At 41.1% G+C, this 20,726-nt stretch overlaps 1 protein-coding gene and 1 non-coding gene across 2 annotated transcripts in view; one reads left to right on the forward strand and one right to left on the reverse strand.

Moving 5' to 3' along the window:
- LOC126474202 (facilitated trehalose transporter Tret1-2 homolog) overlaps positions 1 to 18,609 on the reverse strand; it is a 104,325-nt gene extending 85,716 nt beyond the window's left edge. The window contains exon 1 of the mRNA XM_050101665.1: positions 18,569 to 18,609. Coding sequence (XP_049957622.1) covers positions 18,569 to 18,609 — 41 coding nt within the window. The remainder of the gene's footprint in view (positions 1 to 18,568) is intronic.
- On the forward strand, positions 11,315 to 11,386 carry Trnac-gca (transfer RNA cysteine (anticodon GCA)). The gene has a single exon. It is a non-coding gene; the product is annotated as a tRNA-Cys (tRNA).
- Positions 18,610 to 20,726: the final 2,117 nt, after the last annotated feature.

The following is a 20,726-nucleotide window of genomic DNA, read 5'->3' on the forward strand; positions in this document are numbered from 1 at the left end:
CATGCTGCTGCAAACGTCCCCATCTGTTGACTCAGGGATCGAGACGTGGCTGCACGATCCGTTACAGCCGTGCGGATAAGATGCCTGTCATCTCGACTGCTAATAATACGAGGCCGTTGGTATCCAGCGCGGCGTTCCGTATTACCCTCCTGAACCCACCAATTCCATATTCTGTTAACAGTCATTGGATCTCGACCAACGCGATCAGCAATGTCGCGATACGGTAAACCGCAATCACGATAGGTTACAATCCGACCTTTATCAAAGTCGGAAACGTGATGGTACGCATTTCTCCTCCTTACAAGAGGCATCACAACGTTTCACCAGGCAACGCCGATCAAGTGCTGTTTGTGTGTAAGAAATCTGTTGGAAACTTTTCTCATGTCAGCACGTTGTAGGTGTCGCCACCGGCGCCAACCTTGTGTGCATGCTCTGAAAAGCTAATCATTTGCAGATCGCAGTACTTTCTTCCTGTCAAATTTCGCGTCTGTAGCACGTCATCTTCTTGGTGTAGCAATTTTAATGGCCAGCAGTGTATATCAACTACAGGGTAATTTTACTAACGGAAATCATACGACAAACATTTTTACACAAACGATGTTTAAAATACGCGTGAGTTTAGGATAGCCGAGACTTTTGCATTTGAGGATAAATGGGGCAACTTCATCCCAAAATCCTACAGCTCGGAAGTGAGTCATTACTTCGAAGTTTCCTAAAAAAAGTTGAAGTTCCATAAGATACCTCTCAGAAACTAAAATATTTTTATTTTCTGATTTTTAAAACGTTATATACCTCGAAATGGGAGTGTGTGATATGTAACGAAAGGTAAAAAACTAATAAAAACGAGCGAGACAAATCTGAAATCATTTTTAATAAAAACCTTGTACACAATACATCCGACTATATTAGTAACGGGACCTTAAACGTTTTGAGAAATGATGAAGTGGAAAGACTTGACTGTCGGCTATTACATTAATGCCCGAAATTCTTAAACTACTAAAACATTTTTTCATAAGTATGATCAGAATATAAAAATTTTTGATTCTTTATAAATCTCCGTCCTGAATATTCTAAAAACTGCTTGGAATGTTAGTTGGTCATTGCACTTATGGAAGCTACAATCAGAGTGGGCCACATATTGTGGTGCAAAATTTGAGAAATTTTTATGTTAGCTCTACTCTAAAACTAAAAAAATACTGAACACTTAAAAATTTAAATTGATTGCTGATGTCTAGTAAATGTAATGCAAAACTGGTATATTTTAGGCAAAATAACTATCACGACTTATAAGTGTGTGGAAAACAACTGTCCAAGTAAAAGCATTTTATAAAAAAAAACAGATGCAAAAAAATAGCTTTGCTGTATGTTCTTGTCTTTCTGACATTATTCACAACTTTTTATTGTCTTATGATTTTACTTCTTTACGACAATTCACGAATTAAAATTATATACACTGTAACAGTCAACACCGCGATGTTGAAAAGAGCATTTTTTTCATTTGCTCCTGACTGAACTGAATTGGCGCATGTACAAGGATGATGCAACCAGAGCAGTACGTGGGAAATGGGAACTACACACTGATATGTTGATGGCCATTTCAAATAATTTGTCGAACCATAAGGTGTCAAAGGAGACAGTTACAGCTTGCAGCTCATGTGAGAGACTATTTGTCTCATACACCAATGATTGTTATACACACAAGAAATGTAGTTTCTCACTGTAAAGTTTTCTAGCACTGCTGCTACGTTCGCAGGCTTGAATCCTGCCTCGGGCATGGATGTATGATGTCCATAGGTTAAGTTAGGTTTAAGTAGTTCTAAGTTCTAGGGGACTGATGACCTCAGATGTTAAGTCCCGTAGTGCTTAGAGCCATTTGAATCATTTGAAAGTTTTCGAACATATACTGACGTCCCTGCATTTCACACACAGTAACAAGCGGCATTTCGTGGAGAACTGTTCCTGCAATGTATATACCACGCCAAGACGCAACCCAGCAGTGACTTTACAATTTCTACCACCGGCTCCATAGCAAACCACTCTTGTCTCTTTTATAAACGGAATTCCCCTAATGTACTTTCATTTAGAAGACAGATTCGTGTTTTTTAGTAGTTTTGTAATGGTGTGTGTTTTGATATGTCATCTCTTATACCATCGACAGCTTCATGCTGGAGAATCTTTGTGACGGTACGTCACATAAATAGACTTTTTTATCGGTTGTAAACCGTAGTTAACGCATTTTATGAATATAATTAGTATATAAGATACAATTAATGTTATTGAAACAACTGATATGTAGCGATAATTTAAGAGTATCATCTTTATTTAATGTTTTTGAAAATAAAAGGATCGAAAGAGACGCGATTATACGGCCGAGGAGGAAGGACGTACTTTATGGTGCACACACTGTTTTGTTTCGCTATACGGAAGGCAGCCATTGAGTGGCTTCAAAAATGGTTCAAATGGCTCTGAGCACTATGGGACTTAACATCCGAGGTCATCAGTCCCCTAAAACTTAGAGCTACTTAAACCTAATTAACCTAAGGGCATCACACACATCCAAGCCCGAGGCAGGATTCGAACCTGCGACCGTAGCGGTCACGCGGTTCCAGACTGAAGCGCCTAGAACCGCTCGGCCACCCGGCCGGCTGAGTGGCTTCACATATGTAAGTTCTTCGGTAGTTTACTAAAATAAACTAATTGTTTTCACAAAATAAATTTCTTTGTAATAGTTGTCACCTCAAATGGTCGGAGCGGCTAATTGATTTTAATAAGCATTTTTTCAGTAACTTGCGCTGCGAGAAGCTCATCTTGCGATGCAGCCTCTGGTCGGTCATTACGCGCCGAAGTATTAATTTGTTTTTCAGTGTTAACAGTAAATGTAAACGCGAGAGATTTCGCTGTAAGAACCTTTCTAAATTGCAACACATAATTTACGTTAAAGTTCATTTTTTAAATTATACAAATTCCATGAGTTCAGTAAGTTTTATCTTGGCCGCTCCACGGCAACAATCTAAATTCTTTCGAGCCTTGCTTTGCAATCAATAAACAGAAACTAACAAAATTACATTCAATTCAGTTAACGGCAACTATATTTTAGTCATAACGTTCAAAATCTAAAGTTGGTACATGAATAACAGCAGCCCTTCAAGAACCCGTTTCATGTTTACTTACGCACGTAAGTAAAAGTGATAAGAAACGATAATATCCCTGAGAGAAAGAATCAGTATCTAACAAAAGAAAAATTCATGCTGATAAATTAAAAATAAAAATATATATGTAATTATTTGTATATAACATAAATGGCACCGACGTCACATCTTGTTGCAAGATGTTTACAGAGAACTTTTTGAAACTTTCTGGCAGATTAAAACTGTGTGCCAGACCGAGACTCGAACTCGGGACCTTTGCCTTTCGCGGGCAAGTGCTCTACCATCTGAGCTACCGAACCAAGACTCACGCCCGGTACTCACAACTTTACTTCTGCCAGTATCTCGTCTCCTACCTTCCAAACTTTACAGAAGCTCTCCTGATAGAGCACTTGCCCGCGAAAGGCAAAGGTCCCGAGTTCGAGTCTCGGTCGGGCACACAGTTTTAATCTGCCAGGAAGTTTCATATCAGCGCACACTCCGCTGCAGACTGAAAATTTCATTATGGAGAGAACTTTTTGTCGTAACTCCCGCATAGTGCTTTCCAAGCTCAAAGTGATTTTAAAAATGAGGTGCTGCGCCATCACTCACTCACATTTATAAAATGTATGACCCCGTATGCTATGTCATCAATTATTATGCTGACAGCATAGCATGCGTGTGCACTGTCATGAATGAGATGATCACTGACAATAGCAAAATTGTAAGATTTTCCAAGGGAATCAGCAACACATATGAATGTTGACACTTATGATGTGTGCCAGTGGTAACTTTGAACCTCGTTCTGCAAACAGACTAGTTCTCAGCAAAGTCGAAAAGAACAAAGTGGCAGTGCTATGGGATATGGCTGGTTTTACTTCTGCTATGGCCTGTGTCTGAATCCTTCCAATGCCTGACCTCTGTAACAAACTTCCATAGTTCCACTGTCTTATTCACCAACTTTCCTCCGCCTCACAATGCATAGGTTGCGTCATTATCAGTATCCTACAGGATACTGATGGAGAGCAAAAAGCTCGGCCGTAAAGCTGGAACATTGGTCGAGGAGCCGGTATTTAAAGGTGGCGGCCCCGACGACAAAGGCACAGCCGACACCATCATCTTACAGTGGATGCCCACGGTAGGAATTATAACGTGCCCAAATACCTTTTCATTATTTTAAGAGCTTTTGAAATTAAATAATGTGCGGACGCGTGTATGTATTTCAGTGTCTGCTGCTTAGAGTAGCAATCTGGTATACCTTCTCGGTATAGGTGGCCGCCAAGATAGTGTTTAGGGTTTGAAACCACGTGCCACATTGGGTGTACGTGTCACTATCTGCAGGTTCAGTATCTATTGCATCTACATTATTGTTGATTGTGCAAAACTTGTGCTTCTTACCTTGTCCCCATTTTTTAAGAGTGGATACATTAGGGGTTACAATAGGAATGTTATCATTCAACGCATCAACAATTTCACAGCCAGGAATATGAACATCTGCACTGTCTTCTTCAGTTTCACACTCTGATGACTGATCGTTCAGGTGGTTTATCACTAAATTTCTCGTAACAAGTATGGCAGTTCCTACACATGGTGGTGATAACACAGTTACTTGAGGACCAAGGTATTTTTGCAATACCTCTGACAGATTTCCGATAATTGTGAAGTGGTTTTCACTTCTTAAACGCCACCTTCTTGTGTATTTTTTCCTAATCCATACCCCTCACACTTTTACTGTATTTCCTCACTGACTGTCCCTAGCAAAAACATCAAACGAGCACAAAACTATGCAGAGTGAGTCTTGTGCAAGCTCTCACTCGCTTATTATAAACAGAACAGAGCTGGAAGCAGTATTGCTAACATTCATATTTTACACTGAAAATTCAGTGGTACGAAATACGCTGAAGGTTCAAACATTTTTAACTCATTACACACAAAAATACTGCCCATTTTGATTGCAATAACTACTAACATATTATCCAAACAATATATTGTGCCATTTTCATAAGTTTTGTGATGGCGGCTTTCGAGTAAATAATACCTAAAGCCTCGTAAAAATGCGGTTTTTTTTTAAATTTTAGTAATAAATGTTTGTATAACACAGGTAGCTAGAGCAGACAAGACATTGTTTATAGTCATGTCAGTTTATCTGGTAATTAGGAAGTTAACGTTCTGTAACTTTCCTGAACAGAAAAAATTAAAGTAGACAAAATTAAATACTTTGTGCGCGCGTGCGCTAATGTGGCGAGACGCGCTTCTTGATTTGAGATGCAAAAAATTGCCGAGAACTTTACGATTGATGATTCGGATTAACGTCGCAGTGTGTATATGAAAATTCAAGTGATCATTATGAACAGAAAGATCATACGGTTTGAGTATTAATAAATGGAGAAGATTAAGGAGGTGGAACAGGATGATAGGAAATTTGTTAAGACATCAGGGAATAACTTATGGTACTAAAGGGACCTGCAGACAGCAAAAGCTGTAGAGGGAGAGAGTTTGGAATACATTCAGTAAATAATTCAGGACATAGGCTGCAAGTACTACTGTGAGACGAAGAGGTTGCCGCAGAAGATGACTTCGTGGCAGGTCGCATCAGACGAGTCAGAAGACTGATGACTCAGAATGGACTGTGTCACAAATGCTTTCGCGAGTAGTAGTATTTATTACTACCGCATGAATGAAATTGCTTTTACATGTAACCGCACTGCGAAAGCCCAGGCTCCATATAAGTGTGAAATATGTCTTACAGGGGGAGGCCGCCAATTGTGAAATTCAGATTCGATTCATACGGCGCATAATAAAAGCTCATGGCCAGAGGTGTAATGTGGCAAAGCACCAAGATGCACTTCTCAGCCGTTGTCGAGAAAATCGACAGTTAAAAGAAACCGTTGCGGTGAAATACTTTCGACGATTAGTAATTTTCTACAGCGTCGTGGCGCAGCGGTAAGCGCTCGGGTTCGTAATCCGAAGGTCGCCGGATCGAATCTCGCGCCATGCAATTTTTTTTATTATTAGTTTTTTGTAATTCAAGTATATATATATATAAATGAATTGCTTATGCATGTTGGTGAAGGCGGATCGCTCTCCAATTGTACCGCCTCCGTTTTTCCGTTTTTTTTAACAGGGTGTACCAAAGCTCTCCCGTCCGCACTGATTTTCGACGATGTTATATAAGTTGCGCTAGGGACCGCATCTACCTTCTTTCGAAGTTAGCAGGCAAGTACGCTGTTATGCGGCGGCTCGTTTCGGCCCATTCAACATCTGTCATTCAAGTGTAACGAGCGAGTAACGGAGTTTGTATTTCATACCTGCCACAGCAAATTTGTGTTCGTGGGGTCTCTATTCTAATTCGAACGTTTGACTTACGCTATACGTATTCGTTTCAGAATATCGTTTCTACGTCATCCGTTAACTATGCGTGGTTAACATTATGGAGACAATTGTGAAATACAACTTTGTTTGCGGAAAACATAATGATGTTCGAAGTAGCCAGTTTTTGCACGACAAACGACTTTCAACAACTTATTATATGCATAATTGTTGCAACTAATTGCCGGGAATTATATATGAATTATAAAAAACAAATACTAAAGAAAAAGGTTGCATAGCGCGAGATTCGATCCGGCGACCTTCGGATTACGAACCAGAGCGCTTACCGCTGCGCCACGGCGCTGCAGAGAATTATAAATCGTAGAGAGTATTTCACCTCAACGGTTTCTTTTAACTGTCGATTTTCTCGACGACGGCTGAGAAGTGCATCTTGGTGCTTTGCCACGTTACACCTCTGGCCATGAGCTTTTATTATGCGCAGTATGAATCTAATCTGAATTTCGCAAGTGGCGGCCTCCCCTTGTTAATGAACAGCAGAGTGTGTGACGCCGTAACTGTCGCGGTAAAGGTAATTACAACTGGATAAGGTGTAAGAACGGTTTTACTGATAATTTGCGATTGTCATAATCATATGTAAACGTGACTAACAGTTATATCATGGTCGAAAATAATCACGAACAGTGTACAAAGTACTGAAACGAGAACTAGGTGTGTATAAGGAGTAATAAACGGGAACATACTAAGCCTGCGGATTGTCACCAACAATCACGTCTATTCAGGCAGTGGGTTGTTAAACGCCACTGCGGATTTCTTTGTTGCCTGACTGAGAAAAAGACTTCACCAGTATACTTCACCGTGGAAATACAATAAGTAGAGTTGCTGTAAGTCCGCAGCTCGTGGTCGTGCGGTAGCGTTCTCGCTTCCCACGCCCGGGTTCCTGGGTTCGATTCCCGGCGGGGTCAGGGTTTTCTCTGCCTCGCGATGACTGGGTGTTGTGTGCTGCCCTTAGGTCAGTTAGGTTTAAGTAGTTCTAAGTTCTAGGGGACTGATGACCATAGATGTTAAGTCCCATAGTGCTCAGAGCCATTTTTTGAGAGTTGCTGTAATAACTTCGTCTGCAACATCACGAGACGCCGCCGTCAGCTCAACACGCCGTCACGCCTCTCCAACAACAAATAGATAAGCTGCATCGCCGTGTGCGCTCCCCAGTTCAAGAGTAACAATTCAGCAGTTCAGATTGTAGATTGATTGTTTCATTATAAAGCTCTTTTATTTATTTTCCTTAACTTTTGCTTCGTAAATAAAACTGCTTGATGTGAACTATTAACTCTCAATATAACTTTGCTGACCCACCATTGTTTTAAGTATTATTCTTTTACTTCAACTATTTCTCTCTTAAATTAATGTTGCTGCTGTTGCAGGTGTGTCTGCCTTTTGGAGGGAACGGTTACAAACGCGGATGTAGTGTTGTCTTCGAAGAGAGTTGGCATACCTTAATGTGTGGTACGGTCGCGCTCGTAAATCGCGGCTTTGACCATTAGTTACTGGGCACCGGCCAATAAAATTAAAGCTTCTTATTCGCTATCGGTCTAAGCTTCATGGCGAGGGCAAATTGAATTTGACAGCTGTTAAGCCATGCAGGTTATGTTTACATCGTACTTAGTCATGTTAACACACATTCACGAGTAGTAACTTTGTTATTAATGATTACAGGAAAAAGTGAACAGATGTATAGTGTTATATTAAAGTGTATACGGATTAGTAATAGAATTGTGTGTGACATATATAATTTAGTGACTAGGTTGAATCACATTCTCCACATCCAGACAATTTGGAAGTTGTTCTGGAGCGAAATAATCAGACATCAACTCACTTAGGTTATTTCTAACACCTCGTACAAATACACGGTCTGTAATCCCACGAATTACACCCCTGAGAACCGTTTTCTCCACAAGGTGAAAAACTAAAGAAGTTATAAAGTGTCAAGTACTTGGGAAGTGTGGAGGAAGATCAGCAAACACGGCAGAAGCATTCATGTGAAGTGTTAGGAGCCTGGCCTTGAACAAAGGCGTTCCATAGAAAGCAAAGAAGTGATATGTAGAAGTTATTAAGTCGCAGTATTGACCTATGAATAGGATTGGTTAGTCGGTTGGATGATTATAGGGACCAAACTAGCAGGTCCCCAGTCCCTCTTTCGTCCAACAGATAGGTCTACGTGACTGCACACCAGAGATGGCCTATCGCGCAAAATCTGGGGAAGAAAACCTCCAATGTCTACTAAAGGCCAACAGAGGGACAAAAAAGAAGAAAGGGAGACAGAGGAAGAAAAGCAAGCAAGGTGCCCTATCTAGGGAGCAGCCAGAGGCCCCCGAAAGCAGAATGCAATGAATGGACATACATCCTACAGTGGAGTGGGTCCTCGTGACAGAAGATGACCATGGGTCAGCCAAGTATGGCCGATGCGGGGCCTGCAAAGGAAGGTAAAGTCTTTGTGAGAGGTCTGCTTGTAGGACCTCCAGAGATTTGTAGTCTGCTTTAACATCTGTAGTTTATTTGGTGAAGTTAGAGTTAGCTATTCTGTATGTCATATTTCTAAAACTTGACAGCATAATAACGATCAGAGGTCTGTTACCAGAATACCGATCTCAAGAGGCTGTTTTCTGGTAGCCAGTTTGGCCAATCGGTGAGTTCATTCTCCATGATCCCAACATGGCCCAGGGTCCAGACAAAGATCTGAGCGTCCACATTGTTCTAGGGCATACAGGAAATCCTGGATAGCAACGACCAAGGGATGGCAAAGGGTAGCACCGTTGGAGTGTTTGCAAGCTGCTCAAGGAGTCGCTGCAGATGAGAAAGGACCCACCAGCGCAGGAACGGATATACTCAAGAGCCCGAGATTTGGATACCACCTCCGCAGTGAAAACACTACAGCCATCCAGCAAGGTGACCAGTTCATTACACCCGCATGTTTATAAGAGAAGCCTGCACGATCAGTAACCATCGAGCCATCAGTGTAGACAACTTCTGAACCCTGGGATGCGCCAAGGACGGAGAAAAATTGGCAGTGAAGGGCCTCGGCAGGGACAAAGTCTTTTAGACCTTGTGACAGGTCAAGACAAGGCTGTGGCCGAGGGGTGCACCATGGGGGTCCTTATTTTAAGCTAGATGAAATATTGCTACAAGCCACGACCCTGAAATGTGTGTGCATTCAGTTATATTATATGGATATTTTGTTTCTTCGAATAAGTGAAGGACTGTCAGATCTAGTCTAGATGATTGTTCAAATGTATCTCATGATAAGACGCGAAGTTTTGGATGCGAATGGTTCATCCAGTTTCTGGGATCAGCTATTTTAGGCACATTACGTGGGGTTCTAAGCTTTCGATATTACGTACGCACTTTGAGTAACTCACATCCAAATCAGCATAAGAAACTTAACTCCTACAATAATTCTTAAAAACACTTGTCATTCAACGAGCTCATTCCTATTATGTAATACATATACCTTTCTAAGTCCATCTAACTTTCCATCACCAACCTTTTAAGAATAAATGACATGGTTGGAACTGACAATTCGCAGTGTGCCACAGACTGGGTAAATCAGGTGTTCAAGCAATTTAATATTGAAGGAGACACCAACACCTGTGGAATAAACAGCCATTATCTGTGCTGCTCCGGCGCGGAAGGCAGTGAGAGTACAGACCCGGTTTTTATTAGTTTATTTATCCCTTACGCGGTACTTAGGCTGAATAGATTTTGAAGGCAGAAGGAAGGATGATTACCACAAGCATCTCGTCGACCTGTAGGGCATAAAAGTAGCAATACTTCAGTTAATCAGTTTAGCCAAGTGGGAAGTTTAAATCCTTGTGTGACATGCTTAAGCAACCATTCAGTTTAAGTGATTTCACGAAGCTGCTCAAGACATCTGGGAGGAACTCTTAACACAGTTCCTATATAGGAGTCTTCTATTTTTAAATTATCAGTATGTAATGTCAGAACAAAAACATTAACATTGCAGGTAGATTTAGTAATTGATTATCACGAGAACAATCAAGAAATATCAGAAATCGCTGAAGACTATTCCTTTGCACAACAAAAAATGCTCTACTTAATGATTTCATTTCCGCTACGAAGGAGAAGTAAAGTACATTGTTCTGTAGTTAACTGGTCTCAAGGAAGAGATATATTTGGGACTCTTCTTGGAATAATTCTCAGTGTTTTCCATAAACCACAAAAAATCTAGATCGCCTTTTTGCACCCACGCCGTCCTGATATACGGTCAGGAGTAGTATAGAAATAGTAGCTATATTGCCATCTCCCTCGTCTCTATACCCGAGTCACAGTGGACGCTAACTTCAGGAGGTTTGCAGCTGATCCTAAAAGCAAGATATTCGGTTTCACGAATGTTTCACCGGATAAACTTCTTTAAAGCCTTGTGTTCCATCACAAAATGCATTACAGGAAAAATTTCTCCGTTTTATTGAGTTCCCTTTAAATATCTGAAATAGCCTTTAAGGCGTTCAATGCTCGAACACGAACTCTGAAAGAGCCGTTGTTCACTCAATTTTTTTCTCCTCGTAGAGCGGTGATAAGATACTGGACCGAAAGAAGCGTGAATATAAGGCAAGCAAATTAAAATCAGACACTTTAAATTCTATCTTCGAAGAGAATTTCGGCTTATCTAAAGAACATACACAAACTTGCTGTAGCACGGACTTTCGGACAAATTATGCGTATTGACATATGGATGTAAAAACAGGCAGCATTAAAAGTGATTTCTGTCTGAACAAAACTTGTTACACCAAACAATCAGGGTTTTATGCCGGTTACATGCTCTTCCAAGCTCATATGAAAGCGTCGGGGGTATAGCTCAGTGGTAGAGCATTCGACTGCAGATCGAGAGGTCCCCGGTTCAAACCCGGGTGCCCCCTTACATTTTGAACAATTTTATTCTATCGTTCATTAATCACACGCAGCCAAATGTTTCACCTTTACTATTAAAGAACAAAAGCTAGTGAGCTTTCGTGGACAATCTAAAGTAACAGATTGCACGTGCACATAATTATAGTAGAAAGTAAGGATGCTCTTATTACTGCACGGTCAATATTTGGGCCTACAGCAGGTTTGTGACATTAAAGTAACGTGTAATTTCTTTATAAAATAGTTGCACCGACGAAAGAAATGACATAGGTATGTTGTTTGCTATTCTGGACGTAAAGTGTAAGATACGAAAAGAACAAAAGATACCTGTGACTTTAGTCAAACTGCCGAAGAGTTGAAGTTAATAGTTTACCAGAATTTATATATGCAGCCGATTTCCTCAGTTGCATAAAGATTTCTCGGTTTACTTGTCGCGTCTCATTCGAGTAAAATTCTAAGCTTTCGACGAAATCCGTCATCTTCGTCAGGGACTAAAACTGACTGTCGTGAGCTAACAAGGTTCCCTCTTAGACCCCATTGGCTCGATTACGTCAGTTTTAGTCTCTGACGAAGGTGGTGGATATCATCGAAAGCCTTGAATTTTGTCCGACTTTGACGCGGCAAGTGAACCGAGAAATTTTTATGCGAAGACGGCGTCGCGAGAAACTTCGTAGCCAATATGCTCAGTTACTTCTTGCCTAACACTCACGTAAATCTATTGTCTTAGCAGTTGAATGTTTTTGACAAATTCACTTGCGGAAAGGTGCATGGCATTCTTATCTACATGAACATTTTTATGAAATTACGTAAATTCCCAAGTGACTCATCGATTCTGAGTTCTATTTCCACTTCCCCTTTCCCCAACATTTGCTGAAAGTCAGAGCTGTGAAACCGAACTGATAAGCAGGCACATTCACAGACAAATCATTGCTTTTCTTTTCGTGTTTTCGGTAGGATTCTCGTCACATATAATCCACTCTTCCCCTTACGTCACGTGGCGAGAGAAAGAGGAAATACATTTTAATTCCGATACTAAATGTTTAGCACGACGTATCTAAACATTATTCACGTTCAGATATGTATATAACCGATTCTGTTCAAAGCAGATTAAAGGCCTAACGATCCCAAATACTACTTGCAGTAGAACACCCAAACACTGAGCGAAATGTTGTGAAACTAAGCGAGTATTAAGGCACGGGTATGGTGCGAAGGGGAAGGAATTTACAGTCTACAATTGCTGGCGACACGCTCTTCCCACCAACTAAATGTTTTTGAACTTGAGTCAAGTCAACAGAAATGAAACACGGCAAATGGAGAGCACTTCTTATACCAGTGGTGAATGGGTCGCTTGAAACATTGTTCTGTTCATTTCAAGCGAGCCAGTCTTCGGTAATATTAAGTGTTCTCTTTTTACTTTGTGGTTGCAAGATTCCTAAGTGATTTTATGTCGCAACTTCAGGTACATGGTAACACGTAGACTTCTAGAAGCATGCTTCAGGGTTACACATCAAACAGCTTAAACAGGTAATTCTAAAAAATTGACAGGCTTAACTACACACTTGGGGCCACTGAGTGCCGTGTAGGATTACATGCTAGCAAGTTAGAAGTTCCTATAAGTTATTCCGGCAATAGTGGAACATAAGGAAATGCGTGAAACCTGAAGACAGTTCAAGCACGTCGTCTTAATCTACTGACAGATTTTTTTATAAAAATCTCAAGGGGGGCAAACCTAATAGCACAATATCATTCCTGTTTTGCTGAAAAGCTACGGAAGAAGAGGGTAGGATCTACCATGAAATCTGAATCTTCCCTGAAAGCCACGATAGACAATTACTGTAATGTATATAGGAGATAATGGGAAGTTACACCCCCTGCTTCTAAAAAATAAACCGAACTATGTTGTGTAGCTGTACCACTTTTCGGCGGGATTTAATTAACGTTTAGATTCTTGGACATCGGATAGGGTAAAATCCATTGCCTACCTATAAAAAAGGTAGGGCCTAGTATTATATATCTTCCTTGCCATTTCATTGGCTACAATGATTGGAACATTTTTATGTAATGGAATATGATTCGTTACCGGTAGTTTCCTTAATGTTTTAGTGATATTTGACTTCTTAATGTCGCCACTTAATTGCGTAAGTAACATTATGCTCACAGCAACAAGCGCAAGCCACCTATTATGTAAGACTCCCGAGTGATTTCGAATCTTAAGGAAGTTAGATGAGGTGAGAAAATTTTCCAATTGCACAACAGAATTACGACCGTAATAGACACTATCAAGAATTTTGCGAAGCAATCCACAAACTTTTTCCATTTCTGGTGAGACAATACTACTTTCGCTTACGTCAGCGTTAGTCCAGTTTCATAATATCGCAAGTTTTTTCAGGAATCACAGCAGCAACTTTGATGACAAACGTTTTTGTATTATGTTCATAAAGCGCGAAAATTTCACAGAACTGTGTTGCTTGTATTAGCTCGTTTAATTGCAACGATCCTGTAACCGACTTTTCACACACCACTTGCAAACTATACAATTTTGGACGCCATACCTGAGTAGAATCTACAAGACATCTAAAAACATTCTATCTGTTGCTTGGTAGAGTTACTGAATATGCTTTTGTAAACATACAGATAAATTCAGCCTCGCGTCACTGAACAAAATTTATCAAAGAAATGTAGAACAGCATAACATAGAAAAGACTAAAATGAAAAAAACGGGACTGAAGAGTTAAAACAACAGTACGACACTCTCTCAACCGGTACATGTTACAGGTTGACAGGTGTGTACTGACGAACATCGTTACTCCCTCCATTCATATAATACTGGCTCTTTGTGCTACACCACTTAAACCCCGACTAAGATCGCTTGTCTGAACGAAAGTTCACGTAATGACCAGAACTGTGACAGCTTATTTAACGAATATATAACCCTTCTTCGCATTTAATTCAGTACCGTGATCAGTAATAAGTCACAGTTCTTTTTCGTAGCAAATTCATCATTATATAAACAATATCCTCAGAATTAAACGTATTGCGAGTATAAATAAACCCGTAGTTTTTAATTTGTTCTATGAACTACACTGATTTAATTATAGCTTAACAACACTTACCGACCACTCAGCAGCAAGGGGGTTGGAGTTGCGAGTGTCCTGTTTGGCCAGGGGTTCGTTACGTAAACAACTGGCAAATCCCCTGCAGACGCTGCTCCACGTCGGGCCTTAGAGGAAATATCGATACTGCTCACAGATGCTTAAGAACTTACAGTGCACCAGCATCGTTAGAGAGTAGAGAAATTCTTATCACCGTATCACCGTCCTTCGCGAGCAAACGTAAATCGCTCGGAATTGCAGGGCTATGGAAATTTAAAATACAAACACAACCGTTCGTTAATGGTGACATCATATACTACACGAGAATAACAAGAAATGTAACACGTTATGCAGTGCGTGCCTTTTTTTGCCGCTCCCTTTCGCGAACCTTTGTAAAATTTTCAGGAATATCATCTATCTGTTAGACCTATTTATCCTGATTTGGGGCAGTTATTACATTTTTATGAAAGTAATTTTTCTTCTCGAACAAAACGGGCACTGTGCTGTCTTGAGTTGGCTCTAGAATACACAATGTTCAAAACACCAATAAGATTCATATTTATTAAATTACACTTCTCAAAAAAGCATGAAGAGTTTTGTGACGACTGTATTGCACCTACGATGTTTCTTCCTTTGTGTCTACCTTGTCGTAAAGCATGTAAGGCAGAAAGTGAATCTGAAACGAGGTAATGAATTTCAAAAACGGTAAAGATGCTAGAAGAAAAGTTCTGGCATTACGCCTGAAAATCGAAGCAATAAAATAAAATAAAAATAAATCAAATTAAATTAAACAAGAATCAAGGCATGTTGTTAGGATTTATTTAGAGAAGTGTTCTACGATGTAAAATTGTGCAGAGTATTTGAGATCCTCAGGGAACTGGTATAACGCTATAAGGAAAGGGAGGAACTCTACAGTACATTCAAGTACATAAGAATGGAAGACGAAGAGAGTGTGCTCAAATTTAAATTGCCTAAAGGTACAGATACAATTTATCTCGACTACTGTTCAACCTGTATACCGAAAGACAGCAACGAAAATAAAATAAAACACGACTAGTGGGATTTATATTCTGAATAGAAGAACATTTATGACAGGATTCGCTGATGATATTACTGCCTTGTTCAGAGTGAAGAAGAGTTAAAAGACTTCTGAGCACAGAATATGGACTGAGAGTTAAAAAATATAGACGAGAGTATTGATTAGCAGCAAAAATAAGACTAACGATAAACTAAACATTAAGAAATTCGTCACTATATAGCAGATGAAGGAGTTCTGTTACCTTGGATGCAAGATATGAATGGCAGACGGAAGCAAGGAGGATATAAGGTGACTAGTATTGGAAAAGAGGGCATATCTCGTGAAATAACGTGTACTAGTATCAAACATAAGCCTTTAATTGAGAGAGAAATGTTCGATGTGTGGTTACAAAGAAACCAGACTCCTACTCTTTATTTACTTAGACAACTGTAATGTCGTCACCTGCAATATAGTCCCCTCTCCTGATCCCTGCACCGCTCCATGCGAACTGTTGAAAGCAGTGCTGCGAGTCTTTTTCTGTTATGCTATTGAGGAGGCTCGTCGCTTTTTCCTTCGCTGCGTCCACGGATTCGAACCTGGTTCCTTTGAGTACAGACTTCGTTTTTGGGAAGAGAAAGAAGTCGCATGGTGCCAGGTCAGGCGAGCACAGTGGATGTTCCATCACTGGAAAGTTATTTTTCGCCGAAGACCTCTTCACAGACATTGCGTTACGGGGCGGCGCGTTCTGATGAAGAATGCATGAGCGATTTCTCTACAGATCTGGTCTCCTTCGTCGCATACGTTCACGGAGGGACTTCAGAAAGTTGCATAATAATCTTGGTTGACAGTCTGACCTTCAGGCACCCAATCAAAGTAGATATCTCCTAGGATATCGAAGGAAACAATCATCCTTGCTTTGAATTTTGATTTACTCATGCTCGTTTTCTTCTTCGTAGGGAACTGAGGACCCTTCCAGTGCACGCATTGTCGCTTAGTCTCTGGATCGTATTGGAATATACATGTTTCATCACACGTAATTGTTTTGCTCAGGTAATAAGGGTCATTTTCAATGTTTTCAACAGTGTCAACACACCAGTCCACTCGATGTTGCTTTTGTTCGTTTGTGAGGATTCTTGGCACCACTTCACCACAAACTTTTGTCATGCCCGGATCACCGTGTAAAATCTACCTAATGCTTTCTTTATTGGTGCAGGCAAGTTCTGAAATTGCTCGAAAGCTCAGGCCACAGTCTTCTCAAACATTAGACTGACCTTCTCCACATCCTCTTCAGTTTTCGAAGTGAATCGTCTTCGACGTCTTCCCTATCGTCCTGGAACCTCTAAACCCACTCAAAAACTTGCGTACGAGATAGACACATCACCATAAATTTGTTTCAACAAATCGTAAGTTTCGGAGGTGTATTTTCCAAGTTTTGTGAGGAATGTGATGTTGATGCGTTGTTCCATTGTAGGGCGTAGCACAAATCCCACGGAGCTCAGACACACGCCCCGTTTCTAAGAAAGCTCACAGCCAGCCTGACTAGCAGAGCAGTGTGGAATTTTGTATGTGTATCAATGAGAGTGTCATGGTCATTCCCCCCCTTTTCCCTTTGTCACTGACGAAGCCGGAAATGCACGCAGCAACCAATCCGATTTCTTTATTGCCACACCTCATACGTCTAGAGAACAGCGTGGTTCAAACATGAACTGTGGGAAAGTCGGGAAAAAAGAGGATCAAAGAGTTTGAGATATGGCGTTACAGAAAGGTGCTGAGAAGTAGTGAGAACTGTCTGCGAAGTGATTATGCAGACGGAGTTAATCAGAAGAAGGAATCCGGATGATACGTTAGTTGACAACAGTGAATAACGGCCTACGGATTAGGGGAAGTCGTTTAAGACAGAAACTGTAAAGGAAAAAAATAGAGTTTACAATAAATGTAACAATACATTCAGCAACTGAGAAATTACTCTGAGCTGAAGAAATTCTCACTAGTCAGGAGGCTGATGCCAGATAAAAGAAAAGAGAGTGAGAAATAGAAAGTATTACACACCACTACTAATACCGAGGAAATCTGCTACGAATACCCGCAAATTCTAATTTGGTTGCTAACTTGTGAAATACTGGAGATTTAGGATGGAAAAATCGACACAGTTACGAGGAAATAGTACACAACCCCCCGGTTACCATAGCTAGACAACCGAACCGTTGATTTTCATACACAGAAGAAGTAAAATGAAGTGCGTTACATGCGAAAATAATCAGTCGACGAGAAATGAGTTGAGTATTGAGAAATCTTTGTCACTGCCCATCTATGGCATTTTTTACGACTCGAGGCCGTAATGTTCCTTGAAATTCCGGTCAAACCAAGAACTTTTTAAGCTGTTGATATATTTTCTTCAGTACTGCTTATTTACTACCGAGCGAGGTGGCGCAGTGGTTAGCACACTGGACTCGCATTCGGAAGGACGACGGTTCAATCCCGCGTCCGACCATCCTGATTTAGGTTTTCCGTGATTTCCCTAAATCGCTCCAGGCAAATGCCGGGATGGTTCCTTTGAAAGGGCACGGCCGACTTCCTTCCCCATCCTTCCCTAACCCTATGAGACCGATAACCTCGCTGTTTGGTCTCTTCCCCCAAACAACCAACCAACCAACCTACCCTACCTGCTGCGTATGTTTCTTCGCCTTCCTTACATACCTACCTGATTTCTTCCGTCCGCTTGTTCTCTGTTACGCGTGCACTAATACGTTTCTTGTTGGTTAAAACGTTATCGCCCTACGTCACGATGTGCCCCCCACATGTCAATCTTCTCATCAGTACCACGTTTGAAATTGATTCTACGCTCCCATACACACCGTATCACGATCCTTATGTCTAGACTTTAGCTTTTTTTCCATAGTCCAACTGATATAGACACTCTTCCTCAGGGGGATCGACTCTTGCATGTAATGTTGACTTTCTGATTTTCACAATTTGGCATTTCTCATTATATACTTCTTTCCATTTTTTTGTCTTTGCAAGACTTCATAGTATTTACAGTGTCCACGACCAGTATTTCACTCCCTTGTTAGCCTGTAGCTTACCTGTTCTTCTCCAGATGCCGTAAGCCGTGTATAGTCTCCATGCCTTGACATCTGACGTTTCAGCCAGTAGCTTAGTCTTGAGGTCAGCATTCACTGTAAATTCACTAACATTCTTCTCTACTATCTGAACATCTTTTTCAGTCTGTATCGTCTTCAATGCTGTAACGTCGGCAAAGGCTCTGAATCTGCTGTTGGGTTACATCTGCGGTAGTGAACTTCACAGGACACAAACAGGCCACTCCTAATATGGGGAAGTGTCGGCCTTCGTAACTGCTATACTGGTGTTCTACTCCTACACAGCATCGTAGCACGACTTCTCCACCGTAGCTGCCCTGTTTGGGTAAAGTTGAAGTTCGCAATTAAAAAAAGAAAAAAAATACTTCTCTTCGTTGTACGTCTTTGAGTTTCTCAATTTCTTCACCTGTCGAAGGTGTCATCCCAGATAACGCCTATGCTGGGTACTACTGACGCGTAGCCACACACAGAGTCTTTAAAAACAAACTACGGTGCGTTACTTCTCCACTTTCAAAACCAGGCTTTGACTGGCTATGGTGACGTTAGTATACAACTTGCTATAGTATGCATCCTCAAGTCCCACGAAAGCACAGCAGTTTTTTCAAAGTTGTAGTTTTACGTTACAAAACATTCGATTTCTGACACTTTATGACTGTCTTCAAGGTATATCAAAAGTAAGTAGTCGATTACTTCCTTTAGAAAGTGTGAACCATTCCATGATGTTGTAAATATAAAACCTAACAGAGTTACTCGTATACTGTGTGATCTGTAGATCTACCTGTGCTACATTATTTACTATGCGGTCATCTGAGAGCTTCTTGTCTGGTGTACGCTGAACTTTTCAATGTTTAATCTTTTGAACTGAAACTGATGTAAACTGAATTGCTATTCCTTATAACTCGTATAACTCGTGCCTCTGTGTAGTAATCATGTGCAACGGTAAGTCGTGTAGTTACGGAAACGCTACCTGGTAAATGAGTCGCCAAAACTGAAATTGTATAACTGTATGTTTGTTAACTTCAACCAATTAAATTACAAATCTAAAACTGAAAACTATATAAGCAGCCCTATTGTCACAGTGCTACCTTGCATGATGTCACAGTATTTGACTTGTAGTGCCAACACACAAAGCTAACATAATAAAGAAATGCTACATAGATTTACTCAAAGAATTTTGAAAGAAAAGATAATCAAATTCTCTAAAAATTCCATGTGACTTCACGTACACAATCTGACTAAACAAACTTCCAAACACTAAATGATACACATGCAACTATAACACTGCACTGTGAGAATAAGACTGAATATGAGATAACATCTGAAATGAACTTTACCTAAATAGAACTGGTAATGAATTTTGAAAACGAAAGTTGACTGGAAACGACCTAATGTATTGTATTAAAACGGGGACCTAGAAGAAACGACTAACGACGGAGAGGCTTCGTCCTGCCGTAGCCCTCAGTGGTTCACAACCCCACAACAGACCACAGCAGTCCACCCACCCCACCGCCGCCCCTCACCGAACCGTGCCCCCCCTCTCCCCCCCCCCCCCCCCGGCAACAAGCCACAGCAGTCCACCCACCCCACCGCCGCCCCTCACCGAACCGTGCCCCCCCCCTCCCCCCCGGTGACGTCTCATACCGGAGGAGTGTGTAACTCCAAATGTTTGTGGAGTAGAGTAATTTTGGTGTTCGCAAACGTAGAAATGGTGTTTGCGCAGCAGTCGCCGAGAGTGTAGCTGAGGTGGAATAAGGGGAACCAGCCCGCATTCGCCGAGGCAGATGGAAAACCGCCTAAAAACCACCCACAGACTGGCCGGCACACCGGACCTCGACACTAATTCGCCGGGTGGATTCGTACCGGGGACCGGCACGCCTTCCTACCCGGGAAGCGTTAGACCGCACGGCCAGTCGGGCGGGCCGCGAATGACACAACTGTGACGTGACTGTAATGTAAAACTGGCCCTAACAGATTTCATGTGGCTGACCTCTGGCAACGGAAAATCGTTACTGCTTGAAGAGATGAACATAAAATATGCAGCGCAGCAGTAACCAAGCTAAAATGGAAGAAAACATTGCGCAGTGCAATGCGAGAACATGCACTTAGTCTAAGTAGATCGTGTTTCTTCTTTTAAGCTGCTGTG

The sequence above is a fragment of the Schistocerca serialis genome, chromosome 4 (assembly GCF_023864345.2).
Source record: "Schistocerca serialis cubense isolate TAMUIC-IGC-003099 chromosome 4, iqSchSeri2.2, whole genome shotgun sequence".
Classification (NCBI taxonomy): Eukaryota; Metazoa; Arthropoda; class Insecta; order Orthoptera; family Acrididae; genus Schistocerca; species Schistocerca serialis.